We start from the raw sequence: 21,819 nt of genomic DNA, 5'->3' as shown, positions 1-21,819 counted from the left end.
AAAAAAGCTGTGTGTAGATGGTATGATGTTTGCTTGGGACTCGGCGAACAATGCTCGCTACAAAATTTCTGAAAGAAATGACCACAAAAGAAAAACAAGAGGACATTAACAATAATTAGTATTAATTGTCGTAGCGTTGTGAACAAGGTCTCCCATCTGGAAGGTATGCTGTTAACGCATAATCCGGACATAGCTGTGCTAACAGAAACATGGTTAGATGAAGAAATATTTGATTCTGAGTTTGTGCCAAGAAACTATAAAGTCTTTCGGAAAGACCGTGACAGAAGAGGTGGCGGAGTGGCTATACTGTTCAAAAGCACATTTCAGATTATAGAACTGCCTGATGTTGCCACAGTTGAAGCTGTCTTTTGTAAAGTATATGCTAACAATTTCCGATATATCCTTGGTGCTACTTATAGGCCTCCCGGTTCCTCTGTCGCTGTCTTAGATGAAGTTAAGAAATATCTTTATTGCTACACGAAACCAGACGATAAGTTAATTTTAGCTGGAAATTTTAACTTACCAAACATAAACTGGGCTACTTTTTCTGTTCAATCTCCGCACGCTGTAGGCGATGCTCTGCTTGATATCATGTTTCATTTCGATCTCTTACAAATTGTGAAGAACCCTACTAGAATCCAACAAGATTCTTCATCAATATTTGATTTATTCTTGGTACGAGGCAATATCAAAGAAAACCTTTCATGTAATGTAGTGGCCGGTATTTCTGATCATCAAGCCGTAATCTTGGTAATAGAAGACATATTATTGGACCGAAGGGGTGATATTCAACACTTTCCGAATTTTGCCCATGCTGACAATGAATCGATTATTGATATCTTAGATCTTCATTATTATAGTTTTCTGAGCAGCACTTGTAGCGTGGATGACCTGTGGCTTGTTTTCAAAAACATTGTTCGTGACTGCATTCAGCGTTTTGTACCAGTGATATGCAAGAAGTCAGACAATCACAATCCTTGGATTACGCGAGAAACTTTGCAATTGAAGCGCAAGCTAAAGCGATTAAAGAAAAGAATAAAAAAATCAAGCTCAGCCTTTTTAGAGGCAAAAATTCATGAAGTTTCAGAGAAATTTCAGAGAAAAAGTTTCAGAGAAGTTTCAGAGAAAAAGATAAAGAAAAATACTACAATAAAAAACTTCCGGATTTTATAAAAACTGCACCTGAAAAGTTTTGGCGGTCAATTGCACCAGTTTCTCGTTCTACCGATGCATTTATTATAAATGGACAACACGTAAGTGACAATGTCCAGGTATCAGCAGCATTTAATAACACCTTTAAGAAAGTTTTCACGAAAGATGACGGGCGTCTCCCACCCTTTAGCATGTCCCTTCCTTCCATGCCTGATATTATAATTTCTGAAGAGGGTGTTTTTAATCTATTATTAAAACTGGATATTAAGAAATCACCTGGACCAGATGATATTCCGAATGCCTTCCTTAAACAGTATGCAGAGTGGTGTTCAAAGTATTTGTGCGTCCTATTCACTCGATCATTGAAAGAAGGTGTTCTACCGTGTGATTGGAAAACTGCTAGAATTAAGCCTTTGCATAAAAGTGGAGAGAAGACGTGTATTGAAAATTATCACCCTATTTCATTAACTTCGACAACATGCAAATTATTGCAACACATCATTCATAAGCATCTAATTTCCTCGACGAGCATAATGTACTGGCAGCTGTTCAACACGGGTTCAGACGAGGGTATTCCACATGCACTCATTTGGTCGAAACAATTGATGATTTTGCGACAGCAATCAACGAAGGAAAACAAACTGATGTTATCTTTATGGACTTTCGAAAAGCTTTCGATAAGGTTTCGCACAAGAAACTACTTCATAAACTCAGTTTTATTATAAATAATAAACAGATATTAACATGGATACCATCGTACCTATCTGATCGCCGTCAGTTTGTCGAACTGCATAAAACTTGCTCCAATTACGTTCCTGTCGATTCTGGTGTTCCCCAGGGATCCGTCCTCGGCCCCCTACTGTTTTTAATATTTATTAATGATATTGTTAAAAACCTGTCAGTACGTGTTAAGTTATATGCCGACGACTGCGTGCTGTATGAGAAAATAAGTTCGACTGATGATCAAATTAGGCTGAATAATGATTTTGCAAAAATAGTTTCTTGGTGTGAGAAGTGGCAAATGTCAATTAACTTTGAAAAAACCGTATTTATGAGAATAACACTTAAAAAGCTCCCTCTTCTATATTACTACACTGCTAATAATAATTTTCTTCACGAAGTCACAGAATATAAGTATCTAGGTCTATGGATCTCTGATAACCTTTCTTGGACCAGGCATGTCGACTATGTTTCAGCAAACACTCTCCGAAAGCTTTTTTTCTTACGACGCTCGCTCAAGCTAGCAACCCCTGGTACACGCCTCTTTGCCTACAACACTATTATTAGACCAATCTTAGAATATGCAATAATTATCTGGGACCCTTTTACAAAGGTAAACATAAATAAACTTGAATAAATTCAAAAGAAAGCAGTAAGGTTTATATATAACACTTACGGGCGAGCATCAGACAGTGACCTCCTCAAGAAACGCGGTTTACCCTCTATTCCTAACAAAAATCGCATATGTCGTTTAAAGTTTTTCTATCAATTAATTAATAATAATCTCAAAGTTAACACCTCCAATATCCTTACCTATCCCTCGGGGTACCAAACTAGAAATCGCCATTCTCTTTCTATAACGCCATTAAATCCGCGAGTTAATTGTTTTAAATATTCCTTTTTTCCAAGGACCATCACAGATTGGAATAACCTCACGGATGATGTTGTCAGACAGACATCATTACATTCATTTCAAGAGCATTTGAATTGATTGCTGTTAATTGACCTTGTCGCTGTATTCCCTTGTTGAATCTCTATGTGCAATTTTGTTTTCTTTGTGTCTGTAATTCTGAATCTCACACAATGCTTCCCACCTGCTATGATCTTGTGTACAAGATCGCAGTATTCATAAATAAAAAAAAATCACAGTCCTTCGTCTTGTACACGTCACGTACCTTCACAACCATTTCCACAAAATATTCATACACAGATCGCCCTTTAACATCACAATGTCTATATGCCAACAGACTACGCCAAACTGCGTGCATTCCAAGTAAAAAGATGACATCCATCTGTTCAAAATCGTGTTCAGGTGGTAAAGAACGAATGCCATGTGGATTGAGGGGTAGGTCTATCTTCAACGTTCTCTGTAATATATCCCAAAAGAATATGGCATTATTACAATCAATGAAAACATGTTCGATCGTTTCAGCTTTGTTGCACAGAAAGCATCTGCTTCCCCATGGCACATAAATTCCTCTTTCCTCCAACCACGTTTTAACAGGCAAGGTTCCCATGTGAAGCTTGAAGAAGAATGTTTTAACGTTAGCTGGTATCCACATATTTTTAACCCTTTTAAGTACGTCTTGCCCAGGCCCTTCTTGAAACATTAACCGATACAATGGAACAGGGAACACACTTTCAATGAGATCCTTCATAAGACGCTTTCTTTTTACATTGAAGAGGTACTCAAGAGAGAATCGCACCCTAAGGAAACGATAGGACGCTACAAATTCACGCAAGAACCTTGAAATTGTGTAATGAGGGCCAATGGCTGAAGAAACAAAAAAATCAGGCATAGAAACTGCTAACATAGTTTGAAAAAAACTGCACAAAAACGGGTCTCTTTCGTCCCTTATCAATATGAAAAGTGATACAACTTGCTGAAGAAACAAGTGGCACACCGACAGACCACCTTTCTTTACTCGACGAAACAAATTTGTCCTTGATGTTCGCTCCCACGTAGAACACCAGATAAACGTGGCAAAGATTCGGTGAAATTTTTGAATGTGCTTAGGTGTACAATACCGTGCCTGCAGAAGATACATAATTTTCGCAGCGAGAAAAACATTACAAATAGCGGCACGTGCAAAAATCGACAATTCGCGGCCGCCCCATGCATCGGCCATCGCACGCATTTCATCCGCTTTTTCGAGCCAGAGTGACTCGCTTTCACGATACCCATCCAAAGGCACCCCCAGGTAAGAGCTAGGTGTCGTGAGCCACCGGATATTTTCAAAAACACCGGGCGTGGCACTCCAGTGGCCATGCCAGAGACCAATGCACTTTTGCTTATTGACCTCACTACCGCTTTTCTCGCAAAACCTTTCAGTAATTCTTAATAATGCGCTAACACTCATAATGCGCTAACACTCTCCCTATCTTCAGCGAATAGGGCAACGTCATCCGCATAAGCAAGAACACGTACTTCACAGGACTGTATCTTAAAACCCCTGATTTCTGTACTATTGACTATTTTTCTACACAGCGGCTCAAAAAATAAAGCAAAAAGTAAAGGACTTAACGGACAACCCTGTCGAACAGAAGAGAGTACTTGTATGCGTTGTGAGAGTTCACCATTAACAATTAAATTGGTACATGAGCTTTGATATGCCATTTTGATGCCTTTACATATGACGGAACCAAGACCTACATAATTAATTAATAAAAAGAGAACACGCTGTGGTACGATGTCAAAAGCCTTAGCTAGATCTATTTGCAGCATCGCTACCTTGAGGAAAGCGCTATCGCAATATTCTAAAATGCTTCTGGCTGTATGAATATTTGTAAATATTTTCCTACCCTTGATACCGCATGTCTGATGCGGCCCAACTAACTTACGTGTAACTCCCTGCAGCCTTGCTGCAAGAACTTTCATGAAAACCTTGTAGTCTACATTTGTCAACGTGATTGGCCTGTATCCTGTTACTTTAAGTAACGTATTTCTATCTTTGCCTTTTGGGATTAGTACTGTGTGCGCACGATTGAACGATGGAGGTAAAGACCCCCGCTCGAGTGCCTCTGAAAATACTTTGCAATGCTATTGCCATATCAGTCTTGAAGCCTTGTAAAATGTCGCGCTAATCCCATCCGGACCAGGAGATTTGCCCGAGCCTAGTTCCTCAATAGCCCTCTCAATCTCTTCGATACTAATATTCATTTCTAATAAATTCGTTTCCTCTTTGCCTAGCCTCGGCATTTCTGCCAAAAAGTCATCCTCGTAGCCCGGCACCTTTGGCTCACGACAAGCGAACAATTCTCTACAGTAACCTCCAAATGCCATCATGATATCTTTCTGTTCGTTGGATATCTTACCATTATATTCTATTTCCAATATTTCATTTCCTCTAGCATACGCCTTTTCATCTGATAAAGCTCGCTTTGTTGGTACTTCCCCCGCGAGATATTTTTCAGCACGTGCACGTATAATTGCACCTCTGTATTTATCCTCCTCTAAGCTTTCTAGTGTTATTTTAATAACTTGCAGTTCTTGCGTCACCAAACCCGGATTAGCTGTTTCGATTCGCACTAAGTCCTCGAGCTCCTGCCGCAGACCTTGTTCATGTTTTTGAGCTTGATATTTTATATGCCCACCTCTTTCCATAGCGTTCAATTTTACCCTTTGTTTAAATAACTCCCATTTCTCTGCGGCACTGCGTAGTGTGTCATTAAAAAACTGCTCTATTTCTTTTTTTCTTTTATCTATGAACACGTCATCCTTGATAAGCTTGGCGTTCAATTTCCACCTTTCCCATTCAAGTTTTCTTTTTTGCTTTTGGCCGATCTCAATGGTCACTAAACAATGGTCACTGCAAGAAACGGCATCAACATCGTAGTTCTGACAAAAAGGCGCAATCTCCGAACACACATACACTCGATCTATTCGTGCATGGCTGGTGCCTTGAAAGTGTGTGAAGTGCTGGCGACTTCCACCTCTTGCAAACTGTGCTACATCATTTAAAGAAAATTTGCTCACGCATTCTTTAAGATACACAGCACTTTCATCATTTACACTAGCAGTGGTTGAACGGTCTTCCTGATTAAGGACACAATTGTAGTCACCCAACACGATCAAGCACCTCTCACAATCAAAATACATACTCAATTCGCGAAAGAACAGACATCTTTCATGCGGCTTTGTAGGTGCATAGACACAAATTAATCTAAATTTCGCTTCCCCGTAAGAAAGATCGCGCAAAACAAAACGTCCTTGCAAGCAACTTGTAACCGTTTCAACGACAATGTCAATTGAATTTTTAACAAACAATACACACCCGGCTGATGTTCCCACCGCATGGCTCACGCATACATCGTACCTTAAAGAAAATTTTGCTACCAAGCCTTCGGTCGCTTCCTCTATGCTAACCTTAGTTTCCTGGACCGCAAGTCTCTTTCTTGCATTATGCGTTTGACCTGATATTGCTTGCGACTGGTCCCTAGACCCCGTACATTGAGCGTACCGATGCGTAATGGTGCAGGTATACTAATCATGGTGATTGTAAGCACGAACCACCAGTACAACGCTTACCGTGGTTCTACCCTGCAGCGGGAATACCGGGGTATTACTTGTCGCGTCCCTGACCCCGAACCGGTGACGAAGACGCAGACCGGACTTCGGGGACATGTTTTTTACCCTTGGCGCCAGCAACGCGATGCCACTGACGCTCCAGGCGTTTGACCTTGCGTTCGGTGCTGTCCTCCGTCAACTTCGGAATGCCTGTTCTGGGACGCTTCCCGCGTGCCGCGGTCGCCCCCGTAGCGTCTGCTTGATCTTCGGCGGTAGTGATCTTAGTGCTAGCTGTCGCCCATATCTTCCTCTTCACTTGCTTGACTTAAGGGCAATGGCTCTTGCGTGTCGCCTATTTCGGCACGTTACTCAGTTGCCTTCCTCAAATCGCGGCTCTCAGGTGTCGTCCCTCCAGCTTTCTCGGCGTCCGTCTCCCGGGCCTTGTCTTCGCGTTCCTTGCTGTTGCTGTTCGGGGCAGACTTTTCGGCCTCCTCCGCGTCCATTATATTCTCTTGGTCTTGTTCTGTAGGGAGAACAGTTTTGGTTACTCTAGCGTAGCTCCTTGCACAATCATTGGTTTCGTGTCCGAACACCCGGCACACACCACAACGTGGCGTCTGGCAGTCCCGTCGAATGTGTCCTTGCGTGCGGCACCTCAAACATAGTGGGGACCGGCCCGGCACCACAACAAGTACAGTGCCACTTCCTAACTTGAACAGGTGAGGCAGGTCATCAAGCTCAACACCTTCCTTAAGTCTCATTCGCACGACTCTCGTCGTGGACGTCGCATGTTCAAAACCGGTGACGGACCAGTTGTCATTCGACACGTCTAGCACGTCACCAAAGCTACTCAACGCTTGCCGAAAGCTCTCACTTTGGACAGCAAAGTCGACCCAGTGCACTTTCACGGTGACGTCTTGTTGGACGGGGTCAATGACAGCGCAGAAGCCGCCCTTGACTTGAAGTCCACCCGTTTTCACGAGGACATCCTTGTCCACCTTGCTGCGCAACTTGACTAGCCAGACGTGATTCATCTGGTAGGCTCCAATACCCGTGATGTTCTTGATGATACCAGCTTCCTCCAATGGCTCGCGAAAATCTTCCAGCCGATATGGTCTTCTTGCCAGGTCCCCGTGCAAAAAAACGCACTGCTGCATGCTCTCGCCTGAAGGCAATGTTGGCAGCAACATCCTATAATCCGAGGGGGCAGAAGAAAACCTGTCACCGCGGCCAACGGCAGCCGCCAAAGAACCTCGCACAGAGCGAGCCATCACGCGTCCTTCCTCCTCGAAAGCCGAACGCGGAGTCGCTGAGCCACGAGTACGATGCTTCAAAGCGGTACAAAAGCGCCTCTAGTGAATGCGGTGTTGCATTAGAAACGAGCTGTTTCTAAGGCTCAGGCGTGCGTCGCTTGCTCAGGCGCACATTTCGTTGCCGCGCCGAACGCTGCGTTGCTCGACGCTCACCGCGTCCAATGCGGGGCGCGTAGTCGCTGCGCTGTAGCCCATTGTCTTACACCCCTTGGCGGTTCGACGGGAACGCTGTCGCGTTCCACTCTTGAAGGCGAAGCAGAGTAACGCATGAGTTGTGTCTTCGTCTAGCCGAACCAAATATAGCCAAGCAACAGCAGTTCACCAGGCTAAACAGTGGTTCAACAACTAAAATAAACGCTTGTATGCTTCGCATCCTGGGCTTAACCTTAGCTAAGCCACAGCCATTTTTTTTTTATTTAACGATGCAGTCATGGATACTTCGTTAGCAGGAGGCAACCTTGCGCATCGCTGCGACGGATATCGCGCTGTCGCAAACGCGTGTGAAAGCTGTCAGCGAAAATCGCTCTGCGACGCGCGCGACAGAACGATTTCTTTCGCCCCAATCGCGCCATGTGAAACAACCTTAAGTCGGAATTGGCTCCGTAAGCGTGTTCGGAGTCGGCGCAGGTGGCCACTGCCGCGCGCTGTGCGTCATCGTTTGACGTTCGGCGCAAGCGCGTGTTTATCGCGGAGGCCGACTATGTAACCGCTTGCCAGAGACTAGGCGTGCACATTCAACATGGAAGGAGAAGAGAGTGATACTACCGATACAGGGAGCTGTCTTTATGGCTGTACAGAAATCGCAAGACAATGTGCCTAAGAATGATGAGTAAAGAAGTTTAATCATCCTGCATAACTTATGGCATATATCACTTATAAGCAATTTGCATAACTACACAAGGCACACGTATAGCATAACCATAAGGTAACCAAAGCACAACCATAAGCTAAACCATAAGCATTTACATAACTTAAACCATAAGCATATCTATAAGCTAAACCGTAAGCATATCCATAAATGAAACCATAAGCATATCCATAAGTTAAACTGTAAGCATATCCATAGGCTAAATGATAAAGAGTAACCATCACCTAAACCGTAAGCATAACCATAAGCTAAACGATAAGCATCACCGAACCTTTTCGCTTCCAGATATCCAGGCTTAACCTTAGGTAAGCCCCAGCCATATTTTCGGACTCCATGGGGCAAGCAGACGCGACGAGCGGATCATACGCCTCTTGGTAAGCGCTGAAAACTTTTCCCTTTTTTATTTTTACGCACAAGTCTTAAGCGCTGCTCAAATTCAGCGAAAATATATCGTGCAGCTAGGCGCGCGTGCATGCGTGAGATTCGGGAAACAAGAGGTTAGGGCCACTGAGAATTGACAAGCGGAAAAATTTGCGGATTCATTAGGCATGTAGGGCCCTCTCGGCCATACTTATCGGCGACAAGGTCGCCTTGCTGCCTGCGGGATTATCTTACTGAGCTATACCGAATGTTCGATGGCGGTAGTCGGGAAGTTCAACCCCCCCACCCCTGTTTTTTTTTACATGCTCCAGTGCACATCTGCAGGCTTTTACTGACGCCTGACACCGGCGAGAGACGCTGAGAGCGAGTGGGGCTATACTAATCCAGGTAGAACCAAATTAGGAAGGCCCACTACGCTTGAACAAGACACTCCCTCACCAGAACAGTAATTGGCCTCCCAGGTGCAGTATTCGGCCACCCCCTCCCACATGGCTCACTCAATTACCCAATGCACCTCAGGCCCCAGCAGCTGCAAAACACCTGACCAAGGCGGCGGTCATTCCTCTAACGCATCAGAGGGTGCTAAGAACCTCTGCATCAGCACGGGCCGCCAATACAAACTGACCCTTGCAACGTTTAAAATCGAGTGAGGCTAGCTTAGCAGGACTCTTTGAGGAATTATCAGTCATTGTTTGGGATATTATCTGCCTTAGTGAGATTAGAAGAACAGGTGAGGCTTACACAATGCTAAATAACGGCCACGTCCTCTGCTATAGAGGTCTCCCTTATAAGAAGCAATACGAGGTAGGATTCATTATCCGTAAGGACATAGCGGGTAATTCTGCATAGTGTCTAATTCTGCAGCATTAACGAGAGGGTAGCCGTAGTCGTAATCAAACTTAGTAAGAGGTATAGATTAAAGGTAGTACAAGGATAATGCGGGTGTACAAGGATGAGTACACCCTCATTACACCCATAAGGGTGTGAAAATTTCAAGAGTGTGCAGCCACCTGGTGGCATAGAGCTCAACCACACACAGTAACAGTAACAAAACGTATTCTTCTTTGCTGGTGGTATAAATTTTTCGCAGGAGTGTAATCATCAACACGTTCTTCGTGTAGATATTTAAAATGTTTTCCACTTGGTTAGAGCAATATTAGCTCTTTCTTTGGCTGCTGGTTAAGCTCTGCGCTGGACCATGCAGACCGATCAGGCCGCTCACGTACGTCTACGCTAAAGTTCCTTAATCTGCTTGAGTTTATGCCTACAGCCATCTGCCGAAACACCCAGCTTGCCTGTGGTTACCGGAATACCAGACACGGTCGGCGCTACGACGGAATGCTCGCAACGCAGGCTGCTTCGATAGCTCTCGCTTGGGATCAACGGCCAAGCGGCTAGCGGAGAGGTTTCGCGCAGGCGGGTGCGCGCTCCAAAACAACCGGAAGTGGACGAAGTGACGTCGCATCATGACGCAGAACCAGTGAGGCGGAGCTTAGCGCCGATCGCTCGGTGAACGAGTTGAGGAGGAAAAGCATGGCTAGGGATTAGGGTAACTTGTAATAGCTTGTAGCTCCATTAATACGTAACGCTTCCCTTAAATTGTGGTGCGAATGTTCCACTTAAGCTGTACCCTACGCGTCTACAAAACTTTACCGAACCGTTTCAGGATTGTAGAGATCGTATCTCCCTACCTGACTCCTCCATTTATTGGGATTTTGTAGCTTTTTTATTGAGCACAACGGTGGCTGTGGACCCTCTCTATACCGGGTGTCCCAGCTAACTTGAACCAAGGGTTTAAAAATGAAATATTGGGGTCAGGAGAGTGAAACTACCTGCATATTGGTGACAGGCATTTGGCGCACCACAGGAAATTTTTTGTATTGCAATTACTTAACTAGTAATTAAGATAATTTTTTTAAAATTTTTAATATTGACTTTAGACACTAAGTGTGATTCGCAAAGTTGGAGAGCACTTTCAGAAACCCCCATTCCATTATTCGCCATAAAGAAAACCTTACGTGTACCTCTTTTTTCGAGCTCGAAAGAAAGCTCGCGAAATACAAAAAAAAACCACGTGACGAGCGCATTCGCGCGCCGCGATCGTGCTGCTCTCAACCGTGCTTTCAGTGAACGAAATCAGCTCCGGTATTCATTCGGCGGCCCCGTTTCAGAGGCAGGCCGATATCTTGGTGGTGGTTTCTTCGGCCGTGTCAGCCAGTTCGCGCGTGACGGTGTAAATTGCAGCGAGTGCGCTGCGCTTTGCAGTCGCGATAAAGACTGCCAAGCTCGAAGTTTTCAAATGAGAGGAGTTTTATTTGCCAGTTGCAAAGAAAATAAAAGTGGCGGTTTATGGCTTGGCTGTGCGGCGATGACAGCCGTGGCATGCGGTTGTCCTGACTCCATTTCATTTCGGTTTCTTACCAATTATAAAAAGTGCTCGAATAGGTCACCTTGTGCGACGATACAGCTCTGGCATCTTGTAACCAAATCAGCCGTTGCATTTCGTATGACAGCCTCAGGCATGTTTAAACAGACTTCCGTTATTTTGTCTTTAAGGTCTTGCGGTGTGGAAGTTGGTGTGCTGTACACCTTGTCCTTGATATGACCCCACAAAAAGTAGTCCAGAGGTGTCATATCAGGAGACCTGGCTGGCCAGTTCACGGGACCTAGTCGTCCTATCCATTTCTGCGGGAACGCTGCGTCGAGCCAGGTCCGAGCCTTGGCGCTGCTGTGCGCGGGGGCGCCATCGTGTTGAAACCACACATTTGTGGCCCTGGCGAGCGGTAGATCCGAAAGGAAGTCGTCAACGGGTCCTCTGAGGATATCATTGGTGTAGCGATCTGCTGTCAGCGTCTGGTCGAAAAACACAGGCCCGATCAAACTACCGTCGAAAAGTCCACACCAAACACTAAATGACCACTGGTACTGGTGCTGCGTCTGTAAAACCCAGTAGGGATTTGAATCGCTCCAGTAATGAGCATTGTGCAGGTTCACCTGTGAATTGCGCGAAAAACTAGCTTCGTCACTCCATATCACTTTGTTCAAAAAATCCGGGTCGTCCTGCATCTTTATCAGAATCCAATTAGCAAAATCGGTCCTGTTTTGGAAGTCCCGTGGCAACAGATTTTGATGAAGCTGTACGTGGTACGGATGCAGGCGGTGTTTGCGCAGTATTCGCCAAACTGATGACCTGGAGACTCCGGTATCCTCGCTCACGCTGCGCACGCTTGCTTGGGGTTCCAGAGCGAACAGCGATAAAATATGCGTCTCGAAGTCCTCGTCAAAAACAGGTGCTCTGTGTCGTGTGGACGTAAAACTGCCCATCCGTCGCAGCGTCTCGAAGGCACGCAGGATCGTTACTGAACTTGGCCGCCTGCCTGGGTGCCATTGTTGCATAAGGTCTGCAGCGCGCCTTCTGTTCCCATGACATGCACCTAGAGCCAGAACCATGTCTGCTTTCTCTTCATTTGTAAACGGCATGTCTGCAGTGCTAGTAATCACTACACCAAAGATTCAGTCTCGCATGAGAGTGGCATAAGAAGAGCACACGACAAACTGTGCTTCACCGCTGCTTCCAGCTTTCAAAATCCTCATTAGGAAACTGCAACACACAGCCGCCAACACCTCGCGGCGAAACATTATTCCCTGTATTTCTCTTTTGCTTCTGAGTGACAAAGCAGACTCGCCATCTCAGTATCTTATCAGATTGGGACTAAGTCGTCGTCGCCGGGTGCCAACTAGCTGACGCGGACGAAAAACCCCCGCCAAGATATCGGCCTGCCGCTGCAACGGGGCCGCCGAATGAATACCGGAGCTGATTTCGTTCACTGAAAGCACGGTTGAGAGCAGCACGATCGCGGCGCGCAAATGCGCTCGTCACGTGGTTTTTTTTGTATTTCGCGGGCTTTCTTTCGAGCTCGAAAAAAGAGGTACACGTAAGGTTTTCTTTATGGCGAATAATGGAATGGGGGTTTCTGAAAGTGCTCTCCAACTTTGCGAATCACACTTAGTGTCTAAAGTCAATATTAAAAATTTTAAAAAAATTATCTTAATTACTAGTTAAGTAATTGCGATACAAAAAATTTCCTGTGGTGCGCCAAATGCCTGTCACCAATATGCAGGTAGTTTCACTCTCCTGACCCCAATATTTCATTTTTAAACCCTTGGTTCAAGTTAGCTGGGACACCCGGTATATCTTTCAGTATTTTTACATACGGGTCGTCTACACCCTGATTCTGTAATGCCTCCATGACTGCTGAGGTTCCGACTGATCAAACGCTTTCTCGTAATGAATGAAAGCTATGTATAAGGGTTGGTTACGTTTCCGCACATTTCTTCATCACCTGATTGATAGTGTGAATGTGGTCTATTGTTGAGTAGCCTTTGCAGAATTCTGCCTGGTCCTTTGGCTGACAGAAGTCTAAAGTGTTCCTAATTCTATTTTTGATTACCTTAGTAAATACTTTGTAGACAACAGACAGTAAGTCTTTGGCGTCGTCTTTCTTATGGATTAGGATTATGTTGGCGTTTTTGAAAGATTTCGGTACGCTCTAGGTAATCAGGCATTGCGTCTACAGGGTGGCAAGTTCTTCTGGAACAATCTGCCCACACACCTTCAACAAATCTGCGGTTACCTGATCCTCCCTAGCTGCCTTCCCCCCTTTGGATAGCTCCCAAGGCTTTCTTCATTTCTTCCGGCGTTACTTAGGGGATGTCAAATACCTCTAGACTATTCCCTCTTGCATAATAGTCGTGGGCGTCACTGGTACTGTATAAATCTCTATAGAACTCCTCAGCCACTTGAACTGTATTATCCATAATAACAATGATATTGCCGGCTTTGTTTCTTAACGCATACATCTGCTTCTTGCCTATTCCCAGTTTCTTCTTCACTACTTTTAGACTTCCTGCGTTCCTGAGAGCTAAGGAACAACGTTCAACGCTACAGCGAACGCTACAACGTTCCATTGCGCAACTGTGTTTTGGCCGTTTCCCACCACATCTCAATTGTTCATAGCTCTTACCCTTTCCCTGTATTATCTGCCTTGCACTGTTTTCTTTGGTCTGTCGTTTTGTTGGCAAGTTATATCTTTGAATTGTAATAATTAGCGCATTTCATTGCTTTCTTCAGTTTTGACCAACAGTGTTTTGTTGCTTTAATTTTGACCCACTCCTGTATGAGCCTGTAAGAAGGCTTACAGTATTGCTAAATAAAATAAAAAAAAACCTTTCCACACGTTAGAGCGATGCGATAGATAATTGAAGCTGAGTATCGCAAAAAAATATCTATGCTGCGAGGCCATGTTGCAACGGCATTAATCAAACATTTAAACATAACTGCTACGCACTTTGCAGCGGTCAATGTAAGAAAGACTTCATTACCCTATTCATTGCTGCACCTCAGGGTTGCGAGAACACCGCATTAAGTTAACCAGCCAGCTCATGAACCTTCCAGCTTGTTCGGCTACCTGGGGCCCGAAGGTGGCGACCAGCGTGGAAGTCGGTGTAGGGGTTTCTGGTGGCGCGTTAACTGTTACGTTTATGGTAACCGTGTCGGCTTGGATGTCTGAAAAGGCAGGAAATATTCGTTATTTACTTGGGCTGTAAAAACGTTTCTAAGAACAGAAGGAGAAACAGTTTGAATGGACACAGCTTTTCAGTGTGAAAGAAACTCTTTTGACAAGATAAAATCTTTTTTGCGGTAGACAGCTGTATTGTAAAAATTATATAAACTATAGAGAAATGAAAGTGGACAAAATTAAATGGTCTCCAATCCACCCTGTGAAGCTGTTTGGTCTGCAAAGCTGCAAACGCCAACTAGTACAATTTATTGCGACGTAGCTTGAAATGATTCACACTGGGACATTCACGTGCAATTTCCATAGATATTAGCCTATGCCATTTCAATGGCCTGCGATTTGACTTGCGCCGTTACTTGCTGCACCTACAACATGTGGACCAGCGAGACGTGAATTGCACTTAACCACACTCTGGCCGCGCCTCGTGTGCCCGATATTCTTCAGGAGTCCTCATTACACACACCCTTCTCATAGCACTGTCACAACCCAAACCATTTGGTAGGCGGGTCATTCTTTTACATACCAAAGTGCACTTACATGAGTCCCTGCTTTGTATGCTACAGTTGCCTCTACCCAGAAACTGCAGCTTATGAAATCGTACTTTTCACCGGGAAACGCTTGCGGCGAACGCTATGCGTGAAGGCGAGCTTTCTGGTCCTTTTACGCGGAAGTGAAACTGACAAGCTAACACAATGCGCGAATACCTGTTCGAAGCCGTTAAGGAGGCGGAGGTGGAAGGCGCCTGGAGGTGAAGATAATCGCGTGCGGCGGAGGTGCGCTTGGTTGCCCGTGACCTCATCTGCCTGTTGCTGCAGGTTTTGTTTACGATACGGACGTACCGAGTTCGTCTCCTGATAACATCGTCGTCGCGTGCCGTATGCTGTGTGTGCGAGTGAAAGCGTGTGACGTTGAGCCGACGATTGTGGCTCAATATCGCGTGTGCAAGGGAGGACAACAGGGGGAAGCACGCCGTGTTTCCATTGAGTGGGAGGGGGGGGGGGGGGGAGGCGTTTTACTGCGTCGGCTGGTGCGTAAATGGTACGGCTGCGCGCACCCCGTCTTCAATGGGATGTGCGACGTGGTCAGTGCCGGCGCCTAGGCGCACCGAGGGCCAAGTTTCGTGCGGGCTATAGCACCCACGCGATTTCGCATCGCATGCGTTCGCGAAGTGAAACGTCACTAACTGTTTTTTCATCTACCTGGCCGGCGCCGCGGTAGCGCGGAGGCGAGCGCTATCTGTTGGTGCAGAAAGAAACCCAACGGCGCACGCTACGTGTGCCCTTGCACTGTTTGTCTATGGCAACGACAGACCCATTGGGAAATAGACTTATGGGGTTTCACTGTAGAAATTCACCGACAATTACGGTACTCCCCAAGGCGAAATTTGAGCGCCGCTGTATACCTGTTTTCACTTCGTGGTTTACTGGGTGGTGCGGACAATCTTTCTCGTGCAGCACGTTGGAAACGAAGCGAAGTGTGGCGCGACTGCCTCGCTAACCTGGAGATCGCGAGAGTCGGCGCCTGGGTGAGGCGTGGGCGCGATTCACAGCAGCCCCCGGCGGCATATCTACCAGACGACGCGCGCTACTGTGGCGCCGCCTGGTAGCCATCGTCGCCGCACTATGCTTTTCTTCTCACGCTTTCGCAATACCTCCTCCGCTTTCCGCCTCATGGTACCACTGAACCCTCCTCTCCGTTTTTTTCCACGCATCTTACATGCCCCGTTCCGACCCATGTTCGCTTTTATCTTTCGCCTTGCTCGTTCGCTTGGTTGTTGCTCGTTCGTTTGCTCGTACGCTCGCCGCAGCAACAGTTGACACTGGAGGGAGCTGTGCCCACAACGTCAGCATTACGCGTGTGTTGCACTACCAAATGTGCCATGGTGGTGGCTGTGTCTACGTCCACATTCTTGGTACTTATGTATCCATTAGAGAACAACGAAACTGCTAGACAGCACTATTAGAGGCCGTTTTTCGCGGAAGATATGACAGGCTGCGTGCCGTTCTGATGTCTTGGGCCAAGATGGTTTTCGCTTCGCCCGGAGAGCGCCCGCCACGCGTTCGCCACTGTCGCAATGCCAGCTTGAGCCTGGTGACACTCGGCCCCGCATCCCTCGACGAACTCCGTGCAAGGGAGGACCTGGAACTTCGTGCCACTCGGGAGAACACCACACGCGCTTGCCGAGGTCAGACGTGCCTAAACACTGCTCCACGGCACGTACTTCGGCCCGAACCGCCGCCCCCAGCCGGGGGCCCCCGAGGCACCGCGAGCGGCACGGCTCGCCTCGAAACCCCGGTGACTCCGGCTCCCCAGCTCCGGCGAGACGCTCGGCCGCCGCGACGGCGAAAACTGCCGGTCGCTGCTATCTCGAGTGCGCACGACTACACCAACGCTTTCATACAGCATGGAGGTTCAGGTGCAAGGTACCGACATGGACCCGAGCCAGTATGACCCTCGGGACTGGACCCAAGTCCTGAGAACACAGGCGAATCACCGGAAAACCAGAAAAGCGACCCAAGATCCAAGCGCCGATCCTACCGGTCGGGAATCGCAGAGTCAGCCGCGGGAAACGCGGGATACCGCCACAACTCCCGCACCACACAGCTCCTCGACGCAGCTACGCGTGCTCCGTACAGCTGCACAAAAGATCAAGCAGCTGCCGGCTCTTCCGCCAGACGAATATAAAGTCGTCTTCCGCTCCCAGGGAGGCCTTGACCTGATGATGCTCCAGCCACGCTACCTCCTCACCGCTCTCATGCAGGCCGCTGCACTTACCGACCCCTCCACGCTGACACTTCGAATTCACCCGGTCAATAACACTTGCATAGTGTCTGCGGCGAATCAAGATGACGCTCTCAAGCTTGTGCAACTCCAGCACATCATCTACAACCAATGTGAGTATGCCATGGCGGCATATATCGCACCCCCTGATGGCTCAGTTAGGGGAGTCATCACGAACGCCTACTGGAAAGAATCGCCGCAAGAGCTTCTAGCAGACTTGATCGCCCGCAACCCCTACGCTACTATACTAGATGCTCGACGGATGGGTCTTACACGCTCTATACTTATCACCTTCGGTCACGCCATCGTCCCCCGAAAAATTGTTTATGGCGGAGGACTGCATATGTGCACGCCTTACACACCAAGGATCGAGACCTGTAGCAACTGCCGGACCATAGGCCACCGCACAGATGTTTGTATCCAACCTAGGACACACAAGTGCCCCAGATGCGGCGAGTCACACCCGAAGGAACCAAATCCAACATGCACTCCCGTTTGCATCATTTGCCAAGGCCCGCACTTGTCCGGAACCCGGGAATGCGAGCACCGCCACCTACACAGGACAACGAAGCCTACACCCGAACGCGAAGCACGATCCCGGCGACAAGACGACCACAACTCACCGCGCAGTTCAGGATTACAACGCTCGGAACCATCTGCCGGCCTACAAACAGGGCGCTCTAAGAGCTCGGACCGACCGACATGGGCGGACAAGCTGAAGACGCCCAACGTGAACATAAAACTGGCAAGCAACACCCCGCATACCCCGGACCCCCGCGACCAGGAGCTTCGGGCTCTGCGTGTGGAGGTAAGCCGCCTCACAACACTTTTAACACACAACCCCGTTCCCCCCTCCACACCCCAGCAACCCTCCCCAGAGCGAATCCTCCCACCCACTGCAGAATCACCCACCGCACCTGCCATACCCGCCTCACCCCCCCATAAAAAGAAACGCACATCGGACTCGCATGCCGATTATCAGGCTGATCTTAAAGACTTGGAATCCAAATTTGACGCCAAATTGGTAGCTCTGGAGACGCGCCTCGAAACCAAGTTCACAACACTCGCCGAACAGCTATCTTCTCGCCTTGAGCAACAGATGGACACACTTTTCACACGCTTAAGCCTAACTCTCGAACGTACTTTTGCACAATTTGAGACGCGCCTTCAGAGGCTAGAGACAAACACCAGCTCTTCACAGGAGGTTTCCCCTACCTCCATCCTACACCTACCTACTCCTCCTGTTCCACTACCACCACGAGAACCTATCCTCGCCCCACCCACGCTCCAATATGGCGGGCCGGGATAATTCTACCCACCTATCACTAATTCAATGGAACTGCCGCGGCTTTCGGGGCAAGCGCGCGCCGCTGCAGCTCTTAATACCTACCCTCCCTGCCATACCTAAGATCCTTTTGTTGCAGGACACACAACACCAAGCCAAACTTCCCAGTTACCACGCAGTACACTCAGACACCACCGCCAACCCTCGGGTATCCACACTGATACATCGCACTATTACCTTCCAAGAACACACAATCACCTCCACCACTCCGTGTGTCCTCATTGAAATCATCCCCACGAAACGTAATACACCTCCGATCTTTATTGCCAACATATACCACACCCCGCGCCAAGCTATGACCACTCTCGATACTCTACTCCATAAAATTCATAGCATCGCGGGCCGAAATCCCCTACTCATAGGAGGCGACCTTAATTCTCAGCATACAGACTGGGGTTATCGGTACACCACAGCACGGGGTCGCAGGCTTTGGACTACTGTCGAAGACCTGCGCCTTACTACACATAACAACTTTCACACACCAACCCGAATTGGCAACAGTGTAACCATGGATACTAGTCCGGACCTTACACTTAGCCGTTGCCTCAAAGGTATCTCGTGGTCCCGAACGCAACACACACTCGGAAGCGACCATTACATGATAGCCATCCAAATACCTCACACACAACACAGCCCTCGACTCCTCACCCACAATCTTATCAAATGGGATGCAATCCGGTCCGCACGACAAAAACACCCAGACACCCCGATACAAGACATTGATCAGTGGGTCGCATCTCTCCTAAACGATATAACCGCACACACGCTACACATTACCACGTCACCCGACACCCCAACACTGGACACGCGCCTAGCCCACCTCTGGGAGGCACACCACAGCATCCTAGAGAGATGGAAAAGCCAAAAACATAACAGAAAGCTAAAACGAAGACTGGCCACGCTACAGACACAAATCGCTGCACACGCCGAGGAGCTGTGCCGTTCCAACTGGGGTCAGGTGTGCAACAGTATATCTGGCAACCTCTCTACCAAGAACGCATGGCAACTCCTACGGCATCTTGTTGACCCCACACACTCGCGCACAGCATCACAACATCACATCACACGCCTCATCCACAACTCCACGCTCTCCCCCGACACCCTTCTGGACCAACTCCGGACAGAACACACGGCACCCGGCACCTCCCCCCCTCTACCACCCTACACAGGAGCCGCGAATGAGGCCCTTGACACCGATATTTCGGAACAAGAGGTCCGCATGGCCCTGCAAAACATCCGCACAAGCACTGCACCGGGAAAGGACAGAATAACAAACTCTATGCTCCGTAACCTGGACGATCAATCTATCACACAGATTACAAAATATTTTAATCAATGCTGGAGAGAGGGCACCCTGCCACAGTCCTGGCGCCATGCCAAAATTATCTTCATCGCGAAACAGAACAAACCCCACACCATATCAAACCTCCGCCCCATATCACTCACATCATGTCTCGGGAAGCTTCTGGAGCATGTTGCTTTAAACAGACTCAATCAGCATATGCACGACCACAACCTATATCCGCACAGCATGGTGGGCTTCCGCCAAGGTCTCTCCGCCCAAGATGCAATGCTTCAATTGACGCACGACATCTTTGACCCTCTCATCCCCGCTCATACTAAAGCCGTCTTGGCCCTGGACTTGTCCAAGGCCTTTGATCGCGTAGAACACCAAGCGATCATGGCGGCTCTCTCCCCCCTCGATGTAGGCGCCCGCATGTACGCGTACATACAAGCGTTCCTCTCGGGACGCACGGCCGACGTTCATATGGGCTCCCATGCGTCCCCTCCGTACACCCTCAGCGGAGTGGGTACTCCGCAAGGTTCTGTCCTTTCCCCTTTTCTCTTCAATTCCACACTCATTCCCTTAGCCCATGCTCTTCAAGATATCCCTCACCTTCACCACACCCTCTATGCAGATGACATCACTCTGTGGACCACCCACGGCAGTGATGGTGACATAGAGGAAACCTTACAAACCGCTGCAAACATCACACAACAGCACGCACAAAGCATTGGTCTATCCTGTTCCCCGGAAAAGTCTCAGATAATTTTCATGCGTCCCTCACCACGTACTCTTCCCACCGCCCCAATCACCGTTACTCTGGCCGGACACTCCATCCCGGAGGTCGACACACTGCGGATCTTGGGCCTACACATCCAGAGCAACGGCCGGAACACTTTCACTATCCGGAAACTCAAGCGGGTGACGGAAGCGCTGTCGCACCTCATCCGAAGAGTTTCCGGCAAACACTATGGCATGAAGGAGCGCGATTTGTGTCGTCTCATTCATGCCTTCATACTTAGCCGTTTCCTCTACACAATACCATATCTTCGACTTCGACAAGAAGAAATCGCCACCCTAGATGCTATGCTTCGCAAAGCCTACAAGGTGGCCCTACACCTCCCCCCTAACACGCAAACCACCAAACTTCTCCAGCTTGGGCTCCACAACACCACACACGAACTCATAGAGGCCCACAGGCAAGCACAATACACTCGTTTAGCTCAATCTATCACAGGACGTTACATACTAGACGCTCTCCGAATTCACATACCAGCAGCCGACCCCACACTCCTATCGGTTCCCCGCCCCATACACACTCAGCTCACAGTAAAACCTCTCCCTCGGAACACCCACGCCACCTATCATTCGGCCCGCCGCAAAGCCCGCGCAAAAGCTCTACACAAATACTACGGTAACGAAGCTGACGCCGTATGGGTGGATGCGGCCTGCACGGGCGACGACGCGATAGCTGTAGCCGTCGACAATACTCTCCAACCCATCGCAACTCTCCACCTTCCTGGCGCATCCACCCCGGAATCCTCGGAAGAAGCGGCGATCGCGCTTGCCCTTACACACACTAATGCTCGGTACGTCCTTTCCGACTCGAAAACCGCACTCCTAAATTTTGCACGAGGACGAGTCCACGAGACCGCCTTCCGCATTCTCAGCTCGCCCTCCGCAAACCCGCCCCGCCAGGTGCAACTGATCTGGGTGCCTGCGCACTCTGGGAACCCCGGCAACGAAGCCGCCAATGACCACGCCCGAGGTCTCATCAACCGGGCGGCGGCGGAATCGGAGTCGAGCTCTTCGCGGGAGCGCATGCACTCTTTAAGCGAGCTGACCCAGGCATATCGCGCCGAACGTCAGCTATACCCCCCGCCCCACC

General features: G+C 48.1%; 1 protein-coding gene across 10 annotated transcripts in view; it reads right to left on the bottom strand.

The window, feature by feature from the left end:
- LOC135911706 (uncharacterized) overlaps positions 1–21,819 on the bottom strand; it is a 288,230-nt gene that overhangs the window by 181,148 nt on the left and 85,263 nt on the right. For 4 of the 10 annotated variants that reach the window (XR_011514481.1, XR_011514486.1, XR_011514482.1 and 1 more), the window contains exon 5: positions 14,324–14,507. The exons of 5 other annotated variants lie outside the window; for them this stretch is intronic. Coding sequence is in view for 1 of the 5 variants with exons in the window: in XM_070538434.1 (XP_070394535.1) it covers positions 14,329–14,507 (179 nt within the window). In the remaining 4 variants the exon portion in view is untranslated. Of the gene's footprint in view, positions 1–6,400; positions 7,622–14,323; positions 14,508–21,819 lie in introns of those variants that run through there. One more of the 10 variants, XR_011514483.1, reaches the window with a different exon arrangement.

Source organism: Dermacentor albipictus, chromosome 5 (genome assembly GCF_038994185.2).
Source record: "Dermacentor albipictus isolate Rhodes 1998 colony chromosome 5, USDA_Dalb.pri_finalv2, whole genome shotgun sequence".
In the NCBI taxonomy this organism is placed as follows: Eukaryota; Metazoa; Arthropoda; class Arachnida; order Ixodida; family Ixodidae; genus Dermacentor; species Dermacentor albipictus.
The sequence above is the reverse complement of the archived record's forward strand: the minus strand, read 5'-3'. Positions and strand labels throughout refer to the sequence as shown.